The sequence below is a fragment of the Ammodytes marinus genome, assembly GCF_949987685.1.
Source record: "Ammodytes marinus genome assembly, chromosome: 23".
Lineage (NCBI taxonomy): Eukaryota > Metazoa > Chordata > Actinopteri > Uranoscopiformes > Ammodytidae > Ammodytes > Ammodytes marinus.
This window is the reverse complement of record NC_137227.1, coordinates 9,773,236-9,795,803: the sequence shown is the minus strand read 5'-3', so window position 1 is coordinate 9,795,803 and position 22,568 is coordinate 9,773,236. Positions and strand designations below refer to the sequence as shown.

Below are 22,568 nucleotides of genomic sequence, written 5' to 3'. Positions count from 1 at the left end.
CCTACTTCACCGGTTTGAATATGAAGGTGTATTGAATTCTGAGATCCTATGTAGTATAAATGTGCAAAAAAAATTGAAATTGGTTCATCCTAGCCTGAGAAAAGGCCGAAAGAGTGTTTTTTTTAACCCTATATTAATCTTACTGTGACATCACAGTAAGATAAATATAGGGTTAAAAAAAAACCTTACTTTGTAAATATTACTGTGATTTCTCCTACTGTGACATCACAGTAATATTTACAAAGTAATTTTTTTTTTAACCCTATATTTATCTTACTGTGATGTCACAGTAAGATTAATATAGGGTTAAAAAAAACACTCTTTCTGCCTTTTCTCAGGCTAGGATGAACTGATTTTTTTTTTTTTTGCACATTTATACTACATAGGATCTCAGAATTCAATACACCTTCATATTCAAACCGGTGAAGTAGGCCTTTAAGTTATAGTTCTTATGTAATTACATTTGTTTCCCTTCATAAAAATCCCACTACTTCTCCCAGAGCCACCAAAATGACAATAGTTAGAGCAAAACATTCAGTTTTTCACTTTTACTTGTTGCCTCTCAGGTCTGCAGGTTTTACTTAAATATTTAATAATTAGAAGCTGCACCGGAGGAAACTAACATGTATATCAAATCAATGTGATACCATTAAGTGTGCCGTGCTGTTAATGTCAGTAATGGAGTATGTGAAAAGGATTCACATTTAACTGTATATACTTTCAATAACACTTTTAAACTCTATACATTTCTCTAATTGCAGGATTCATGGAGAATTTGGAAAGGCAGTGGACCCCATTGAAAAAAAGGTTATGTAACAAGGATGAGGCAGCCAACAGATTCTTGGCAAGCATTCAGACAACAAAAGGGTCTAAAAACCCATGAAAGGAGTCTGTATTCAATGACAAAAAAGGTGAAATGGATCAGTTTAATGCTAAACCAAGCAAGATTTCAACATCCATTTAATCAGCGTCATAACACAACAGTCTGATTCCAGAAACATAGTAAAACTAACATTTCTCTTCTCTAATAACTCGAAGGACAAAACTGATATCTTTGCCCTTGCAAAAAGCAAAACAAACACTGCACACAGCATCGTATGAGAGCAGAGAGAGATGCAGAAAGACAAGGATATATCAGATTCTGAGCATTCAAGTAGTGCAGGGGGTCAGAAGCTCGCAGACCACAGCATCAAATCCCCCATTTCAAACTCAAAGTCACAACTGAGACGCAGGCAATTAACAAAAGAAAAAGAAAAAACAATTAAAACCCTGGCAAAATCTGGAAAACAATCCAAGACAGGACTACAAAAAGGTCAGAACTAAGAAACACTTCGACATGTCGGTATTACAAAAATATTAATCTTATTCAACTCTAAGCCAACATAGGGAACATAACAGTATAAATTTGTCAGTGACGTGTTTACAATGGATCATGCAACTTCAATAATAAATCCAATAATAGTGAAGTGTTTAGGTTTGAATTGAACCTTTGCAGGGATGAGACTGTTGAGCAGTTATTAAACTTCTGGCTGGCTATCTGGGCAGTTTATTTGGTATACAAGTAACGTGACAAACTACTGTAGCAATGCAAGAACATGTGCCCCAGGAGCAACAGTGTTTGTAAGCACACAAGGGTTGGTTTGTGTGAATACAAACTTTAAAAACAGAAATTAAGTTACGCAACTTTATAAATTGAGAGATGTCGTCACAATATCATGGATCAATAAAAAATAAAGCACTGCTAATATTCTTTACAGTGAGCTGCCGGTGTGGAAACTCTTGTGTGCGGACGAATCTTCTGCTGCAGGGTTAATTCTGTGGTGGTGGAGGTGGGGGGGCAGGGGGCATGCCGAAGGGGGGCATGCCCGGTACCCCCATCCCCATCATGGTGACGTAGTTGGAAGGGTCCATGGGGGGCGGGGGTGGTGGCGGTGCGTACATCATGCCCGTGGATCCTGGAGGAGGTGGAGGGGGAGGTGGAGGGGCGCCGGGGGGCAGCGGGGGCTGCACACCGGGGGGAGGAGGAACCATGGAGGGGTTACCCATGGGGGGTGGAGGCTGGGCTCCAGAAGACGCAGGCTGCTGGGGCTGCTGCCAGGGAGGCAGGGTGCCGGTGCCAGGGCTGGATGTGGTGGTGGTGTCTGCAGGGAAAGGGGGAGGGTAACTGGACGTTAACTCTTTACTGTCCACTCATCATACAAATTAATTTTCCCTTCAATGACAAATCACTGTTGTGGAATTTGGCTCCATTGGTTATCATCTACACGGTACAGTCGGGTCTGCCATTATTACATATTCATGCTTCCACAGTAACTGTGTTTATATTGTATTGCTTTTATTAACAAACCATTACTACATAACCATAAATAGCTATTACTTGACATGCTAGCAGACGTGAACTTAAGGAAGAGCGTGTTGGAATAGAGTTTTTTGGTGATCTTACTCTGTTGCCACGGCAGTGGTGTACTGGTGGCCATGCTGCTGGTCGGAGGGGGAGGTGGAGCCTGCTGTTGCCATGGAGGCAGGGGTCCAGAGGGGGGTGGAGGAGGCTGGCTGCTAGGAGGAGGAGGTGGAGGCGGCATCATGCCCATTGGAGGAGGCAGCAGACCTAAAAAAACAGAGTCACTCTTTAGTCAAGATGATATGATGCATACATGAATAAAACAAAAAGACGGTTAATAAAATAGCAGCAGCAAAGAAGAAGCTGCAGCTCTGCGCTTCGATACGTGCATTTGTGGCAGCAGCTGCTGCGTTTATATGTTTTTTACAGCTCCATGCAGGGCTGTACAGTGCGACAGTTCTGATCGCGTTTGCTACTGAAATTGATCACGTGCGATGATGAATAAAAGTCCACTCGCACTAGTGCGACAGGTTGCTAATACGCAGATGCTGTCTCTTTGCGACACAGAGGGGAGATGCAAAACACTGCTTAGAGGGCTCTACATTAACACTCTCCAAATAAGGGTGAATGTAGTCTTAGGCAAGTAAGTTATTGAGTCAAACGGCCACTTTGGAAGGTGAAAAATTAGTGCTCGGGATCTGTGCTTGTGCAGTTACCGTGTGTGCAAACAGAACATTTCCTGTGTGCCTTCACATTAAAAGCCTAATACTAGCCAAACGTGAGTTGACTTTTATTTTGAAGCCAGTAAGAACAGGAAGTTAGCGCTTTACAGCCCTGCAGTGCTCTAGCTTGAAAAGCAACTCAGCTGCAGAGAAAAGTCAACACTATTTAAATTTAAACAAAGTTTGAAATAAGCCACTGAAGAATACTCCCAACACATTCACAACAACCTATTTAATTTATCCTTAATTGTACCAATATCTATACTTATTTATTTAATAGGCTATGTTCAATGTTTTAAAGTTTGGTTTTAATTAACAGATGGACATTTTCTAAAAATGTGTATTATTATTAATATAATAATTATATGTATATAGGCTACAAAAAATATATAGATATTATTTTTATATTTTTATGGGGAGAAATAATTCTGAATCAGCAAAAAATTGCAATTGGCAGGTTAGATTATTTTGTCTAAATTGCAATCAGTGCACCCCTATTAATTTTTCTATCATTATTACTGCGCACACACTAGGAAATAATATTAATTAAAAATCTCAAACGAGAACAAGATGACATGCTCAAAAGGTAATAAGAGCGAAATGCAAGGGTTAAGGTTATGCAAGTTTTCGATCATACTTTGTGTGCTAGCAAATTTATTTTTGTGCTACTGATTATTTTTGCTTGCTAGCACCAGTGCTACCACCTAAAAAAAATAAGCGTACAGCCCTGGCTCCATGTTGTCTGCCTTAGTGATGTTTTATTCTAACGTTGATTCTATATCTATTCAAATGATGTGGCTTTATATCGCTCATGGCAGCCTTGGCGATGTCCATTAAGTTTTTATTTCTTGTTGGTCTCTTATGTTTAATTGTCTTAATTTTGTCATTGCTAATGGTTCATTCTATGAGATGAGACTATAGAAATTGAATTTATCGTCAGTTTGGACATAACTGTTCCCCAAGACAAAATGCAGACTATTAAAAGCTATTGTGAATTAGCGATCTATGCATTAAAGATTTTGAAAAATGTGAATTTTATTCCCCAACCCTCCCCTTAATGGTAATCCTACTGAAAGTAAGAACCTCAAAAACCCAGAAATATGTGCTCTTACCCATGGGGTGTCCGTGAGGTCCTCCTGGACCCTGGCCCATGGGAGGAGGAGGGGGCTGCATCCAGGGGGGTGGCAGACCGTTGGGGTTGGGGGGCATAGGGGGGCCTCCCATGTTGGGCATGGGGGGAGGGTAGTTGTGGTGTCCTCCATGGCCACCATGGCCACCATGCCCACCGTGGCCTTGGTAGTTGCCATGGTAGTTTCTGTTCTCCGACGGGCCAGAGTTCATCCAGGGAGGCCGGTTCTGCTGAACAAGCAGTCATCAGTCATTTGCGACTTTTCTACAACAACTGGAGAATGGCATTATGTGTGTTGCCAACTTACCTGTTGTTGCTGGTTATTGTTGTGTCCTGAGCCCCGAGGCCCACCTCCCTGGTTGCTGGAGTGTCCTCCACCAGAGGAGGGGACTGGAGCCTCCCCCAGCTCAGCCATGAGGGACAGATACTCCTTGTCCATACGAGCCTTGTCCTGGGCCGACTGAGGAGGCTCGCCACCTGTTGCTCTGTGAGCAGCAAAAGAGCTACACACAACAAACATTACAAAGAGATTTAGAATGCGGTGTAAACAAATGAATATTGTCAGCTTTTATTTGTGAATGGATCAACTTATCACCTGGTGTACTTGCAGTCAGAGGAGATGTGGCCTGCTCCACCACACTTGGTACAGAGGGTGGTGTTTGTGATGCTGCGTGGCTCTGCGTTCTGCCAAGGACGGAGGATTCTACAGAGACACAAGCAATGGAGTTTAAATTGTGCATAATGGACTTTCTCCTAACTGGTCTTCTGCTGTGTCAATGCATTCATCATCAATGATCTTTCAACACTGAACTGTGCATGAATCTCCACCACCATCACACTCATTACACTGACCTGTTGTCGTCTTCCCTCAGTGTGCCGTTGAGTCTGGCCAGCTCCCTCAGCTGCATCTTTCGTAGGTCGTTCTGATCCTCAGGCGTCTCGATGCCTTGTTTCAGAATGTTGCGGATCTGTTGGAACAGATTTCCCTCCATTAATATACAGTACACAGACCAACATACTTAATTAAACTTATTACAATAAACAGTAATCATGAATCCTAAAATCAGGTCACTTAAAAAGGTGCACTATAACTTCGGGTGCGTCAGAGAACTGAACATTTCTAAAGGTATATTCTCACTGAATAAACAAATTTCCTCACAGGAAAATTGGATCTCTGGAACACTGAAGTTAGAAAGCTACCTGAAAAGTTAATGTTTCACTGTTGTTTACAGCAGCAGGGCCAAGTTTTGTTTAGAAACATATTCTAGTCTTGAATGGTATCCTAAGTGCTTCAAAATTATTTTGTATTATTTTATGATAGAATTATTCAATACTAAGAAATTGAATTACAATTATACAAATATGTTTTGTTAACCAACTATAGGCTCTGCATATGTAAACAAATCCCCCTGAAACTGCATAGTGCACCTTTAAGTGTAAAGCTGAACAATGATTTATTGGCTTAACATTGAGGTGATCTTACCTGCTCCACAGCTTTTTTGACATTTTCCATTGTGTTGGCAGTGACCAGAGCGTGCAGTGGCTCGTCTTCCCCTGGCAGCATCTGTCCATCCTTTCGTCCTACCTTTCCCTCCTTCACCGAACCTTTCCCCCGGATCATGATCTTGGCGCAACACTCTTTCTCAATGTTCTTTAGTGTATTACCACTGGTAAAACAAAAGAGGAAAACAGTGAAAACCTAAACAACATTTAACTACACTGGCTGTTACGTGCAAGTATGTCAAACATTCAACATGATAGTAATATCCAGTCCAACTTACCGTGGCCCGATTAGCAAACCAACAAAGTTGATTTCAGGGTATTCATCCTGAGGGATCATAACTTTGTCATTGACTCTGGTGGCTGGAGGTCTATGGGTAACAAATACAAGATAAACATTTACTAGGAGCAATGAAAATTCTCATCTCCCAAAAGTCACAGTATAAATACATCATTATAGTACATCACATACATCTTTGTTTCAACATCCATTGATCCCCTTTTGCTGCAGGAACTTAACCAGTTACCTGGATATTCTCATCATCCAATTATGAACTAACTTTTGGGAGTTTTTCTTGCGTTACTCCAGTACTTGCATGTTGCCGATTTACATCAATAAAAAGGCTACAGTGGGACAGGCCATTTGTGCTTTTTTTTTCAATATTCTTTTGTTCTTTTCCCTGCATTGCTTGGCTGTTTGTTTTTCCTGGGAAAACTTGTTTTGGAATTGCTGACGGCAGCTTCCTCTCGGTGGCATTCTGTTACAAGTACTAACAAAAGAACTCGCCTAAATAGCGAGTGGAGAACAACGGCAACAAAAAGCAAAACACATAATAAAAAGACTGCAGATGTGTGTGGCCACATACATGAAAAACTGACTTTTATATTGTTAGGTATATAAACACAGCCTTTGTTTTAGGGCTGCAACTAACGATTATTTTGATAATCGATTAATCTGTCGATTATTTTCTCGATTAATCGATTATTAATCGATTAGTGTTTTGGTCCGTAAAATGTCAGAAAATTGTGGAACATTTTTTATAAATTTTCCAAAGCCCATGTTGACGTCCTCAAATGTATTGTTATGTCCAAAACAAACATATATCAGTTTACTGTCATAATAGGATTAAAGAAACCAGAAAATATTCACAATTGAGAAGCTGAAATCAGAGAATTGACATTTTTTATTAAAAAATTACTCGAAACGATTAATCGATTATCAAAATAGTTGGCGATTATTTTAATAATCGATTAATAATCGATTCGTCGATTAATCGTTGCAGCTCTACTTTGTTTACAGACAAAAAATAAAAGAGATGGAGGAAAACAGATGAATGAATCATACTTATAGTCTGCAGGAGGCTTGAAGTCAGGGTTGAGTCCAACCATCTCAGTGATGAGGGAGTGACGCTCCTCCTCAATCTTCTTCCGTGTGCGATACTCGCGTGTGTTTAACCTCTTGCCCTCGCTGTTGTAAATGGGCTCCGGAGAGGGGGACCTGAAAAATGACAGACAAAGGACAGGAAAGACACCATTAATACCTTTCTAATAGTGGAGATCTGCCATTAACAATCACACATGCTCCCTAAAGCTAACTGAGACTTCTATAAATGTCAAATCTTTGGTATTTAAAGTACTACTAGAATTTTGAAACAAGGGGTACTGACATATCTTAGAAACCATGTTATATTTTTATAATAGTTCTGGAAATTTGGAACTACTGAGAAATTCTCAGACTGACTCATGACCAGTGCAAGAGCAAACTCAAATAAAAGTGTAGGTACTCTGCACTGACGTTTCAAAGGGTTGGCTCAATTTTTAATTCAAATCAGGATAAAAAAAAAGGGGGCAGCCAAAGCTGTATAGTGGAGGGGCATCCACCACAAAGAAAAAAACAAATACATGGCCATAACTAAACCTGCATACAGGATTGATGGCCTACTAGAAAGGAAAGTTGGAGTTGAGAAAAAGAAACCAATGCAAAATTCGCAATCCTAAGCAGAAACGCTGGCTGTGAGAGATGCTTGGTGTTGACGTGGCGTTAGAGGTCCATACCTCCGCTTCGGTGCTGAAAACCTGTTTTGCTGCGTTAAGGAGGCTCTGTGCTTGAAAAAGGGTTAGGTTGACGTGGGGTAATTTGGGTTAGAGAAAAGGAATTAAGATTAGATATCAACCTTTTCCTATGCTCTCCCATCAGAGAGCCACATTTGTGTCCATGTGATGTGAAGAGTGAGAAAAAAAATATTATAGGTTTTCTTTTTAAGCTTCAAACTTCCAACGGTGACAACCTGAAACACCCCCAGTTGGTTGGGTCACATTAGATTGGGCAGTGATTTATAAGAGTGCGTCATCATCTTTTTACTTGCTGTGGAAATGTCTGATTATGGAGAGAAACCCTAAACAGTGTGAAGGCGACAGGGACTCTAGCTAGTTAAGGTCAACTTCACACACTCTTGAGCACGCCACTTCCTGCAGGAACAGATTCTTATGGGAACTATGTTATAGGCTTGCCACTCCTTTTCCAGAACACATACACTTCTGGAAGTTTCAGTCCAGACCTCAAGAGTCCAGAGGGAACACTGGAACACGCCCCCCTTGCCCCCTGGGTGGAAATGTTTAAAGCCACATTATGGGAAAACCAGATGTGAATTATTTAAGTCCAAGACATCACCTAGAACCACTGGTATGTTATGATGTATGCTACATTAAATCATCACTGGCATAAAGTTATAGAATATCAAATAAGTAAAAAAAAAGTCAGGCAAGGTAATATTAACTGATGGGAATGGGTGAATCTCTGGTCACAGGCTAACTTTTCCAAAAAAGCCAATTAAAAAAGGAACTATTTCAACCTTAAAGCGTACAAAAAGGTACAATAATCAATGCTAGAAAAATTATAAATGTTTACATAGTGCCAGTGTAAAGCCACAAACCTGTTTCAGAGGAAAATCTACATAAATGATGCATCATATATGTATGTATATGCACTCTATATCAAACACACAAAACAGTGAAACCCTGATGCATAAATGCTAGTAGACTAAATTTGAAGCAACCAATCCACTGAACTATCAAATCAGAATGGAAAAATTAAATAACACAATATAGAAATGTTCAAATTATCAAGACAGTTATCTTTGTTCTGGCAGTGACTTAATACATTTTCTAAGCTGAAATAAGCCTGAACTCCATTTGCCTTGGTTGCCCAAGCAATTATAATCCCTTGCTCTCTGCCACTTTAGACGCGGTCTTGCACAATATTTTTTTTTATAATTAAATGTTTGCTAAGTTCTTTTTTTTTTACCCATGATCAAGACACCGTCTTTGACATCAGAATTAAACAGACCATATAAACATGTTAAAATGTACCGGTATTTTAAAGAAGAAAATAAAACTTAACCCAAGGATGGTAGTTGGGTGGCGCATAGTAAGTATTTGTTCAGAATCTCAATTCATTTTAGTTTTCACCGTTGCCTATCACTTCCACGCATTTATGCCCTTTTTTTTGTTGATGTAATCACATATAATCTGTCATTGTGGGTAAAAATTTAGTTTGTTTCTCTATACAAACAAAAAGGCTCGAAATGGAACCCCCCCCCCAAAAAAAAAATTCTGCAATTTAAATTTTTAGTCTTAACCATGTATTCTACCATACCAGCCTTAATCTACTTTCAAATGCTTAAATTACCAGTATATGCCCAATCATGTATGTTTGTTAGTACTTTATACAAATATATTTGTAGATAAACTCTACTCTAACACTAAGCTTTGACTATGAACAACTCTGCCTGACACTTTAGAGATAGCTAACTAAATACTACTGCCGACTAAAACTACTATGCAATCTGAGATATAGGCTACCAACCACATACTGGAAATCAACATTTGTCTTCCAAAAAGTCAAGAAGGTAGAGAAAATGTTACTGTTCATGGGTTTAAATCTTTTTCCGACCTGTCCTCAGGGATAACAGGGATTCCCAGGTCTCCTGTACGCAGTTTACGAGTCAGGTCTTCAATCTGCAGTTGGACTGGAAGAATTCAGGTTAGGAAAGAAAAACAAGGATGGAGAGAAATGTGGTTACCACGACAACATCAGAGAGACAACGCTCCGTACATCAGAGCATTGTCTCATACATTACTGATATAAAGACAAAAAGAGTTGGTTCAATTAAAATGTAAGGCAGACAAAATTAACATCAATACTAAATCATAAAAACACTTACTCATATCTGAGGAAGTCATAGGAACACATTACCCAAAATGGATGTGTTGTTCAATAGGGCATTTACATTAGCATAAAGAATAAGAACCTTTTCTCAGACAATGATTAAACATGGCAACATATCAGTGAATGTCTAGACCAGGATTCCTTAAAACACCTGCCACAACGATTATTATTAGTAAGGGTGTAAGGGCAGGGTGTCATATTGTATGAAATGTAAAGCCCACTGACACAAATGTATTTGTGATTTTGGGCTATACAAATAAAACTGATTTGATTTATCATTTCAAACTTGAGCTGTGGCTCCATAGCACTGTGGCAAATTGCTTTTAATGGCTTTGGCATTTTACGGACACATCGGGTCTAAATATCCCTGATTGGTCTATTTGTTTTGCATGTTTCAATCACAAGAAATGTGACCCCTCAGGTCTACCATTTAAGGGCTGCAGTGACACAGACAATTCTTACATTTAGAAGGCAATGGAAAAATAAATCAGTCAGCCCATGCACATCGTTAACATTGTAATGAAATACTCCCCAAACACAGAGATTCACTGGTCACTGAAACAATAACTCTGCATTATAGAGATGAATACAGGACCTGTGAACTGTGGTTTACAGCAATTTCATCTTAAAACGCTTCCCATGGATTTTTTTAGGGGGATCTACTGAATGAGCAAAGGAAACCATGTGTGAAAACGGAAGGTGGGCACAAATGAGTGTTTAGATACCAAAGAACAACAACCATTACCAATGAGTGAACAACAACATCAATAACGATGTCTGTTATTGACTTAAGGACTTATCTGCTTCAGAATACCCTGTTGAGGGCCTGTGCAGGCAGGATATTGGTGCTACACTGCTGCTGGAAGGCATTTGTGTTTAAAAACCAATTATTTTGCATCATTATTTTTACAGGTCAAACTAAGAGCAAGTGTTCCCAATTTACAATGCCATCTCGGTCAGCTATCTTTTAAACTTCTCGGATTGATTTGCCATTGAAGCAGCATTGCTCACACTTGAGTGCAGTAGAAACAGAAGCACATGTTAGCATATTAGGACATTATGAATAACGCCTCCATGCACAAGAACAATACTGATGATGTGTAGGGGGGAACAAGCAAGACAGTGAGCAGTGACCTGCAGCTCAGGACGGACAGCAGCAAGCAGTGGTGATTAATCATCCATCTTAAATTCCTCTTGTTAATGGCTGCCCAATGGTATGCAAACCATACAAACACAGAATCACTTAAATTAATTACCAATTAATAGAGAAATATCTCAATTAACACAATTAACACTGGACATCATTGCTCATTGAAGTGATTGCTTTGTCTCAACAGTTGGAGCTAAAACTAGGCATTCCCAATTGTGTGCAACAAAGTCACACCACTTCTGTGGAATATATAAAAAATGTGATCGACACTTTGTAATTTATTTTTATTTTCAAGTTATTAAACCATGTTGTGTGTGCCTTTAGAGAACTCTAACCGTTGGGAATTCAGCAAGCAGGATGTTTAACATTATACTTGTATGCACCATGTAAGCACACTACAACTTCAAAACAGGTAATTAAGACAGGTTATAAAAGAAAATTGCACTTGTGATTTACATGGCATCCTAAATAAACAAGAGACACTTTAGAAAAAATTACCTATATAGGCTCTCTCTTGATCCCGGGTCAGTCCAGGGGGAATGACAGTGGGCATGCCCGGTATGACTGTTTTCTGGTCAGGCGTCTCGCTGCTCCAACGACTCCTCTTCCTTGATTTCTTGGAACCGAAATCTACCGAGAGAAACGGGAGTCACGTCCACGTTGGATGTGGGTTCGTTGAGTAACGTAATTTGGTGATCCTAAATCCAAGCCTCACCTAACATGACCTTGTTGCAGAGGTAACCGAATATAAACCGCCTTACGTATTGACACGCTTCACCGGACAACAAAGGGCCAAACCGGTATTAGCATTTCATGTTTCGAAGGTGTGCGATCATGTATGTCGCTCGGTTAACATATAATTTACGGTTAGTTGAAATAATGTTCAATGAACATAGAATCCTTCGGAATGTGTCAATAACACGGCGCAGCCAGTTAACGTTGCGCACCCATGTAGGCGTGATGTTGACATAGGTTTTAAGTCCGTGATAAGTACAACATTTGTGATATCCTAATTCTACTAAATAAATGATAGCCCAGTGATGCAAACCGAAGTGAGTTAGCGTTAGCTACTCATTAACATTCGTTTACAAGCGGACGTTGGATTACTCGTCTCCATTTCGTGCCCGGGCTTGGTGTGGGGCCTTTAACAAGTGTTACTTAGCCACATTAGCTAGCGTAATGCTTTTAGCATTACCGTTGACTTACCTTGTTGATTGGCCAGCCCGGCAGCTGCCGCAGCAGCTGCAGCCGCCGCTGCTGCTACTACTGCTTGTTGTTGCACCTGGGTGGCAAAATTTGCCACTGGGTTGAACTGAAGTGGCTGCTGAAAAGCTGCATTTGGCATCGCGGGCTGAAAAGCTTGTAGCGAGGGAAAGGCTGCTGGCGGCCCCGGTGTTGGCATCAACCCGTTCCCCGCACCAGGCCCCGCTTCAAATCCTCGTTTAGCGCCAATACTGGGATGCAACTTCCCTAAAGGGGTTGCGTTTGCTCCCGTGGCCATCTTCGGTGTACTCGAATGGCTATGTCTCAGTCAAACGTCAGTCGACTCCGGTAGAAATAAGTTTAAATTGAGAAAATGTCTAACAAAGTGTTACCCACACATTCTCCCTTCACGTTACTTTACTCAAAATGGCGCCCAGTCGAAATAAATTCACAAAGGATGATTCAATGGACGTGCTGTAGTATAAAGCATTCCTATTGGCTAGAGCAATCCCCTCCCACGAGGCGGTGTTCTATTGGGCAATTTTTTCCCCTATTATCATCATTCTTCAAACTGATTGGCTCATATAAGAATCAGTCCAGTTAAGTTATTTCATTTCTGATTTATTTTTACCCATGTCGAAAAGCTTATCTAGTACCAAAAGTGAACACTTAAATAATATTCCCAATAAAATCCCAACGATAAGAATTGTGTTTAGAACATTGGATGTGGAAGTGTTCAATACAGCTTTATGATTTTCAGTATCGAACAAAGTGAACCTGTTCTGTTGCAGAGCCTCACTAGTTAATTGAGAAATAATCGTAGTAGCTCTCCAAAATCAGTAATATATTGTTGGGTACGTACATGCCAATATTACTTTATTTGCAAATTACCTAAGGTAGAACTAACCCAATTTAGCTCGTAATTCCTCCTATCCTTCTTTGTTGACATGGTTCAGGACTTATTCAACACAGTTTGTATTTATGTCGGATCCTGTGTGAAATTTTTTCTGTATTTTGTTAGGCAAATTAAGTGATTTTGTAATTTGTCTTAAATTAACCAACTCCAATTTACATTTTGACTTACTGACATTTGAAAGTATACCAGATGATCCGGCAATCGGCAAAACGCAAAGCTCACTCTTCAGACTTGACAGAAAGATTGAAATTTTAAACTAAAAGTTAGAAACCAAGACGGACAGCAGAGGCAATTGAGGTCATTTTTATTGTAACATACAAACAAAATCAAAATGTTAAGCCTCATATCTATAACAGCATTAAAATAAATGTAATGTAAGTAATGTCTACTGTAAAAATAAATCACAATGCACCTTGATTAAAACTTAAACTTAATTTCACAAAAGATTTGACATTTAAGTCCAAAGGTAAAAAAAATAAAAAAAAATAATGAAGTATATAGTTTTAAAATTAGGATTTGCCATTTCTTCACATGTGCAGTAACAATGTGAACTTATACACACAAAAATACACTAAAAATGCATACATAAGATTCTGCTGAAAAGAATTAATTAAATGTAATAAACGTAAACAAATCTAAGACTTACTTTTAAAACATGCAGCATGCACTAATTCAATTTGTTTCTATTAACCTAGACTAAATGGTGTATGAACATGGAGCTAAATACAGAGGGGCAAATGTCAGGTCTAACAGTCTTATGAACACACGTCAGCAAGGTTTTAGATAAACAATATATGTACTTCAACACTTAGGCTATGTACTTCTTAGAACTGCACCAATACCACAACATGCAAATAGGACAATGAAAGGTGGTCAGTATTTTGTTGTACTACATTTTCAAAGTATAACCTGGAATGAGATTGTAGCATTATGTGAATGCAATCAACCATTCACGTTGAAATCTACTCGTCTGCTTTTATGATTTGCCAGCTTTATTGTTACCTCGTTCTTAATAATAACAAGCTTCACATACACAGAGTGCTGATCTTTGCCTCTTAATATTACCAATTAGATGTACCGTTTGATCTTTAATTTAGTTATTCCAACTGGCACTGAGGCAATAGTATCGACTAAATGTCAGACAGCTCTAACATGGCTGTATGGGACAAGGATTAATACGGATAACGTGCCCGCTCAGCGCCGGGATCCCGCGGGTGGTCGTAGGAAGAGCTTCTTGGGGGGGCGGGAGCCGGGGGAAGGTGCGTACGCTCGTATGCATATCCACCTGCCTCAGCGGGGACTCTCCTAATCGGGCTCCGGTCACGTGCGTAGTATGAGGCAGGGGCTGGTGGAGGAGGGAGGGGAGGGTGCTCGTATAGGTCGGCGCTAGACGGGGGCACACGTTCCCTCATTAAACCCGTAGAGGAGGATGTTGATGGAGCAGGCAAGGGGACAGCGCGACGTTCTTCGAAATAACTGCTTCCGTAAGCACTGGCCCTGTACTTCTCGTAGTAGTCCACGACCCCATACGGATCCCTTTCGTCGTAGGGCGACCGTCGCACCGGGTAGGCTGGTACCGCGCCATAGAGCGAGCTGGAGCTCCGGTATGCCGCTTCGCTGCCGTACATCCGAGCCATGCTATGTTCAGCAACAGCGCTTAAGTAACCTGGGGGAGGCGGCCCGTATCTCACTGCACTCTCGTAGTCCGCCGCAGCCCGTCTGTACCCTGCCATGCTGAGGCTGGGACCGGAACCCCGGGGATACCCATGAACGGGGGCATAGGCGCCACCGTAATCTGGATCAGCACCAAAGTCCATATAACCCCTGCTGCCACCACGCCCGCCATATCTCTCGGCCTCGTATTCGTCAGACCTTGGCTCTGAGCCGTTTCTGTGGAAGCCATTTTGGTCTAGAGGGCATTCTTTGGACCAGTGGCCTTCCTGCCCACAACGATAACAACCCGCTCGGTCTCCCATTCCCGGCGCAGTACGCAGGCGGCTAGTCGAAAGCTTCACGCTCATCAGTTTGCCTTAAACAGAAAAGACTCAATAAGGATTTAAGACTACATTTTTTCTACATAATATCTACGATAATCCATCAGTCTCGTAAAATGTTGCACAATACTAAAAAAAACAATAAAACATGGATTGTGATGAGAATTAAAAATTAAAGCTGAAATCCGTAACATTCCAAAAATGCTTTACCCCTATAGTGGCAAAACTCGAACGATGTTCATACTGCTACCGTCAGAGTTGTCATTAAAATCTGCATATAACCTTGATATTGGAATAAGCTTGTACCGAACTTAAAATAAATTCAGCAAAGTTTGACGACTCCAAAGATACTTTGCGTGTTTGTGTTGACATGATGGTTAATGTCGCAGTAATCTTGCCATGTGCCTGTGTTACCGGAGGTCCGCGCAGACCGTACAGCCTAAGATTTAAGATAGCATTGACTAGTGCAGAAACCAAACCAAGTACAAATATAATCACACGTGCATCTGTTTTTGGTGTCTATGCAATCAGGTTTCCACAAGTAAATGGACTTGCAGTAACCACCAGAACAGTCATAAACTGCAGTAGTTTGTTTGAGGGTTACAACAATCTGCTTTACAGATAGACCAATGAAATTACGGATACCAGCTTTAAAATACTAAGTTTTAATTTATTCGCATTGCTTTCTCCAGCTTACCTTTATCCCACAAATGTATTTTCATTGAACTTACCTGTGATGCATCCGTGACTTACCCATCAATTCATAAGAACAGCATTAAAATATTTTTGATACTATATCTTTTATGTGACGTACACTCCCATTAAGCCGAGCCCGAGAGTTCACCTTTAAAAGCTGTGTTGTCTAACGCATTAATGGCCTCCAGGGCATCCTCCATTCGCTCCATGTGAACAAAAGCATAGTTTTTGACTATGTCACACTCCACCACAGCGCCAAACTCTTCAAACCTGGACCTCAACTCCTGGTTGGAACAGTCGATGTTGCCGACGTGTATTTTAGTTGATCCTCTCGACTTGCCGCGGCTCAATTCCACGTTCATGGGCTGGCCATTTAACTCATAATGGTGAAGTTTGCGGATGGCTTCTTCTGCCTCCGCTTTGTCGTCCATGTGCACAAAGCCAAAGTTCTTGACAATAGTGCAATCTGCAATCTTGCCATACTGCGAGAAGAGCACGCGCAGTTCATCTGCTGTAGTGTCCTGTGACAGGTTCCCAATGAATATTTTCACCATTGTGGAGCCTTGATGTCACTGAGGGAAGAGAAGAAATCAAGATTATTGGTACCAAAGTCCTGTTAACTCAATGAAAATATTGAACAGTTGATTTAATGTAAAACATTGGCTCATTTTGATAACCAATGTACAGTTTGGTTAATGATTAATTTGTGGTATTTCAATTATTCAAATAAAGCCTAAAGTTTGTATCTGAATTTCATATGGAGACTATCTTCAATTACATGAACAGACACTTTAACTTAAGGGATTACTAGTTGGGTAATTGTGTCTTACAGTTACACTGGGCAATCAAATGTCATATAATAAATACACTGGCATGATTTGGGGAAAAATCTAACAAAGACGTTGGCGGAAAGAGATATCCCAAGTTTCAAAATTATGTTTTAATGCAGACTTACCATAATAGTGAGTGATAATGATGCATGCTGACAAGTAATGTAATCTTAGGTTGTAACATTGCCATGAATGGGACGCCCATGCTTCTCGCATACATGTCTATGAATCTAGGAGACTAAATGGTGTCACCAATGATTGCTCATTTCTTGTCTGTAATTACAACAATTGAACTTTCATCTAGACATACACGAGCACTTGGTGGCTACAGTGCAATAGCGGGCCCTGCATCTTTGTGCATAACATTTCCTTTGTAGATTGTGCTGTCTGCATAACATATTGTTTTGCATCAATAAGCCTACATATTCAACTATGGATTTCATTTGCAAGGACCAGACACACAAAAGGTCGCACACCAGTAGTTTGTAAACCACAGACAGCACACTGTGGCTAACGAAAGTAAGCATGGGTTGCTAACCTCCATAACGTAAGCTTACTTGTCAAAACGTAGGCACAATAGTTAACAAGATAAGGTATGCGTTACGTTTTTAGTCGGAGCAAAGTTAAGAAACGTGTTTTTCCACGCTTTAAGGCAATTAATGACTAAACACGCTGCACGCATGTAGCTAGTCTGAGAATTAGCTTATCGTAGTCATACATTTTACAGAGGCCTAGGTATGTTCGGAACTGGAGTCCATTGGTTCATTTTGATAGCCAATATACCATTTGGCTTGGGTTTAGTTTTTTATGGGATTTTAATTCTTACCTTTTGAAGCAGTGTTCGCCTCGGTCCTATGAGAATGAAATGACGACTACCGCGAAACCGACTGACTGTCGTTATATTAGTTCTCGTGACCAGCCGGAAACCGAAGCAGGAGGCAGTCAGTCACACAGCTAACTCAGTTAGCACTTTGTACTGGATGGATTACAATGTCTAATGCTGTGCCATCATGTGTTGATCGAGATCAAGGACAGGAAAAAACTAACCAAGGAAAACATCGCCAAATGCAATTAACTGCTAGGTCATCAGTCACCACAGACATTATTGGGATATACTTTTTTGCCGGTCTTCATCTATGAAATGTAATTCATATGTGTAGATGGAAGGAATCTATCACAATAGCAGTCTTTTAATTTCCGGTTTATTTGTAATTTATTCAGCATCTAAAATCATAATTGACATTTTTTTTTAATCCCGCTGTCTCATGAGCCTATTGATAGACTACCATTTTGGGGTAAAGACCCATTAGCGTCGATTAAAATGCCCTTAAAATGATGTCTAAAACCATTATCTTCATGCTCAAAAAATAAAAGTATTTGTGTGTTGTGAATTGTTCCATTGCATCTACAACCAAAGTTAGACAGCATCATATCAAAAAACACCAAAATAGTTTTGCCTTAATAAAAAATCATTATTTTCAGATTTTTAATGTATGCTGATTTCACAGCTAGTATGAAAAATACAAACTTTAAATCCACCTATATGCTAAATAAACCAGGCTTCTTCAATTAAACACCTGTGCGCCTCCTGACTGACAGCCCATACCCTGAGTCCCACCTCACATTTCTGTATCTGCTTATGCTGTATGATATGGAAACAATGAACATCAACCCCAGACGTGAAAGAGTATGCAACATGGTCAGATGGGAGAAAACTGAGTCAAGATGGTACTTGCACTGTTAATGCCAGCCAGCATTCATATTTTGTTGTATCTCATTGCCACATATTCCAAGAATGTTGGTATCACAACAGCAACAAAGTTTTATAAAGTTTAGATATTGACAAAAATGAATAAGGCTTTATTTTCGTTTGGTCTTACCAATGTGTGATTCTATTACCTCACTGAACATTCAGCCTGGTAAGTTGAATGGATGTGCAGTAAGTTATGTTGTCTTCCTTCACTTAGTCCATTCATGTTCAACATAGGTCAAAGACTGCAAGTTTTATTCCCTCCCAACACAAGAACCATGACTGCGTGTTTCATAAAAGATGCAACTTCTCAGTGAAAACCATGGGTTATAGCTGTAAGAAAACATACCTGAAGACTTATGAACATCCGTCCAATGAAAGAAAGGAACAAAAGTTTTTTAGCAAGAAGGGTTGATCTGCATGACAAGCAACTGAAAAAGCATGGGTTAACCCTAATTCCATTAAAAAAAAGCAAGGTAAATGTTCATATATTTATGAAACAGCACTTATTCTAAATTACATAAACAAGCCAAAAAATTAACATTTGCTGGATGATTTAACATATTGCTTCAAAACACAGGTAAAAAAAGGAAGAAAAAAAAGACAAACGGTATGCTAATCATCCTTTTTGAGAACAGGTTATGTAAATGTGACTGCGAAGACGATTCATCAGCTTGCAAGTGGTATCTCGGTGCCTGGAAGATGTCAACATAATTTCCACTCTTGTTTTTGAGCATCTCTTATGCTCTGCAGCCCATCACACTGACTGATGTTATCATGTAGCTTGAGGAAACACTGGCAAAGGAAATGTCTTGCAGTTAACAAATTGACCTGAAAGGAGAGAAGAGCGTTCCATTTTCAGACACAGGGTTTGATCCCTAATTATCCAGCACACAGCTTTAAAGGACCAAGAACAAACAATCCAAGTTACAATAGATATTTAACAAGTAAAATTTACAGTAAAAAGTCCCATTGTTTGGAACTCAAATAAATGGTCATACACTTTGTCAAGGATGTTGCTCACCTTGGCACCATGGCTTTAGTAAGGCGCATAGTGTGATGCATAAGGATCCTTGGGTCGTGGAGCACTATAGGAGCTCCTGGAGGCAGAAGTCGGGGACAGCCTTGTTCGCTCATAGGCATAGGCTGCAGAGGAGACCGGTACTCGCCTGATCGGGCTGCGGTCTCGTGCGTAGTATGCGGCGGCTGCGCTGGCCGATGACGGTGAAGGCCGACGGTCGTACGGATCTATACTGGAGGACAGCTTTGAGAGGGAAGAGTGGGGAGGTGGGGGAGGAGGCATATAGGACATACGACGATCCTCAAAATAGCTTGAGCCATAAGGGTGAGCTCTGTACCTCTCATAATAGTCAACACTACTATAGAGACGCTCATGATCATAAGCTGATGGCCTTTCGGCGTAGGCTGCTCTGCTGCTGTACCTATCGCCCAGCTCGGAGCTGTAGCCGCTAAGCCTGCGAGGAGGAGGTGGTAAACCACCTCCGTAACTAGCCCGACTATACGCAGAGCTAGCCATGTAATCATCTGCTGAAGGTGAGGTCATCCGGTGGCGGCCCGCGCCGTAACCTGGGGGGCCGCGTGGCGGGGCCCGGCTGCTGCGACCTCTTGCGTCATTGCCGCGGCTACCGTGACCTCTTGCGTCGTCGCGGCGGCTACCGTGACCTCTTGCGTCGTCGCGGCGGCTACCGTTTCGACTGACCGGACAGTCTTTCGACCAGTGACCATGTTTCCCGCAGACAAAGCAGCCGGTGTGTTCTCCCATTCCGGGGGCGGTGCGAAGCCGACTGGTGGACAGCTGTACGTTCATCAGCTTGCCTTGTAAGGAGAGAGAAGACACGCATGAGACCGTAGGGTTCTAAAACGGGAAAAAAGCTTTACCGACTATAAAATACCTCAAAAACATTTGACCGTCAATCACTGAGCGAAGCGGAATAACCTGCCGCGTTGTGTAGGTGATATTGTGCCAGTGCCTATTCCCAGTTACACTGCAGCTGCTTTTACAAGCGACAATGCTTAACTTTTAAATGATTACTTCTGGTCCACCTGATCAATTAATATTATTAATTGTCAAGGGAGGTCTATGGCAACAAAACAGAATCCAAACTCGTATCTATAGACAGCAAAGACTAGCTCTCCCCTGCCCAAGGGTTCACCTTTGAAGGCTGTGTTGTCCATCTTATCAATGGCCTTCATGGCATCTTCCATTCGCTCCATGTGAAGAAAGGCATAGTCCTTTACTATGTCACACTCCACCACCTCGCCAAACTCTTGGAACTTAGCTCGCAGAACATCACAGGTGACGTCTTCCGCGAGGTTGCTGACATGCAGCTTGGTGGTGGACTTGGACCTTCCTTTGCTCATTTTGCTCATCTCCACGTTGATGCGCCAGCCGTTCAGCTCGTGCTGGTGGAGGTTTTTAATGGCCTCCTCTGCTTCAGACACGTTGTTCATGTGTACAAAACCGTAGTTTTTGAGAACGTCATATTCTGTGACTTTGCCGTACTTCTCGAAGAGTTCACGTAGCTCGTCGGGCGCTGTGTTGCAGGCAAGGTTGCCGATAAAAATCTTCACCATGATGAAGTTCTGTGTGTCCTACAAGATTTCAGAAAAACACGTTATCTACTTCTGTATAACAAAAACGTTTTAGAATTGCTATGTATGTATGTCAGATAACACTGAAGAGGTCAAATTAATTTGCTCATGAGTTCATAAGCCATACTTAAATAAAACATTAAATAGTCTAACAATCCTGCAATGAATCCTCCCAACATGAAGGTTGTAAAGGTTAAATGACGGAAACGTTTTGAAGAAGAGTTGATTCAACTGTCTGCTCATTTTGGAGATTGTAGTTTATGGTGCTGTTGCACACTGTACTGTTTTATATACAGAGAAACGTTTTTGTTATTTAGCCAACCCTCACTGATGTAAATGGGATGGATGTAAACTAGAAAATACCTGTCAGTATTAATCCTTTGAATAATACTGTAGAAGCATCATTCTGTAACACCACTGTACAACTGCAAGTAGTTCCAACAATATTTATCAACAGTGTGATTCTCTTAGATGACCACGTCATGGCAATTTCAGGGGTTGCCAGTATAGACAGATACTAACGATGATTATGACCAGGATTTCATATTTAAAAAGGTATGGACAGCCAGGATACTGAACGTATGCCACTCGCGCTGCTCCTGTACGTGTACGTTAACTAATTAGGAGGCGCATCTTTAGCATCACTAGGCCTACAGCCTCTACGTAACATCGTTCACGTCAGACATCGTCTGCAAGCTCACATGGTAACATATGATACCAATGCTACATATTTTCCTCTCAAAAACGTAATAAAACACGTTGTTTTATTATTCGCACCCACTTTCTAACTTGTCAAACAAACTTTACGTAAGCTACTCGCTAGCTAGCTTGCTAACAGTAGCGTTTAGTCTTTCTGTTTTTTGTTACTCATAGACGCATAACACAGATAACACTGCCTATTGACCAACTAGTCTTGGGATAGAGTGAATATGTCAGTGTTATGGCGTTCAAATGTTTGGTTAATGAAGGCGTATGCATTCAGGAAGCTAACATATTGGCTAGCCAAAGTCCGTCCGCTAATTTAGCCTGCGTGCGTTCAGAGAACGTCTAAAAAGACGCTACAAAGACGGCTAGTCATTTTACATGTCATACAATGTACTTCAGCCTATGGTATTACCTCGCGTTCTAGCCTTTAAGTCACTAACCCACCTATGAAACGATGTAGGCCTCGACACCAATGAATGAATAGTGAAATGGCGCTGCTTTTCCCGTGATACTACCGTCTCCTCTACGTCCATATCCTGTCACATTACCGCCACCTACTGGGCGGAAGTATGTACTGTAACCTATTATTTATTATCTGACTGTAACCCTACATCAGACGTAGCCAACTCTGAGCCTACTCCATTAATTACTTACACAGTGCCCTTTATCGTCCACTTGTTTATCAAACGCTGAGTTAGCCTATTACCTCCAATGTCAACTCATGTTATTCGAAATTGAAAAACATTCATCCTTACAGATGAGAATGCAAATGCAATCAAGATCAATAGTCT

At 40.8% G+C, this 22,568-nt stretch overlaps 2 protein-coding genes across 3 annotated transcripts; both read right to left on the bottom strand.

The window, feature by feature from the left end:
• Window positions 1-912: 912 nt before the first annotated feature.
• On the bottom strand, window positions 913-12,694 carry sf1 (splicing factor 1). Of its 2 annotated transcripts, none has more exons than XM_080052030.1 (12): window positions 12,277-12,694; window positions 11,569-11,700; window positions 9,645-9,720; window positions 7,038-7,190; window positions 5,974-6,063; window positions 5,676-5,859; window positions 5,045-5,160; window positions 4,788-4,895; window positions 4,500-4,695; window positions 4,176-4,422; window positions 2,444-2,608; window positions 913-2,141 (listed from the first exon to the last, which is right to left on the bottom strand). In XM_080052030.1, the coding sequence occupies exons 1-12, from the start codon at window positions 12,569-12,571 to the stop codon at window positions 1,810-1,812; spliced, it is 2,094 nt and encodes a 697-aa protein (XP_079908156.1). In that variant the 5' UTR covers window positions 12,572-12,694; the 3' UTR covers window positions 913-1,809. The 2 variants fall into 2 exon arrangements, with proteins under 2 accessions (XP_079908156.1, XP_079908157.1); XM_080052031.1 differs by having other exon boundaries at window positions 4,176-4,419.
• Window positions 12,695-13,476: 782 nt separating this feature from the next.
• Window positions 13,477-22,318, bottom strand: LOC307269478 (uncharacterized protein). The gene is made up of 5 exons (XM_080052447.1): window positions 22,222-22,318; window positions 20,634-21,072; window positions 19,502-20,295; window positions 16,028-16,445; window positions 13,477-15,218 (listed from the first exon to the last, which is right to left on the bottom strand). The coding sequence occupies exons 2-5, from the start codon at window positions 21,052-21,054 to the stop codon at window positions 14,362-14,364; spliced, it is 2,490 nt and encodes an 829-aa protein (XP_079908573.1). The 5' UTR covers window positions 21,055-21,072; window positions 22,222-22,318; the 3' UTR covers window positions 13,477-14,361.
• Between the last annotated feature and the right edge of the window lie 250 nt (window positions 22,319-22,568).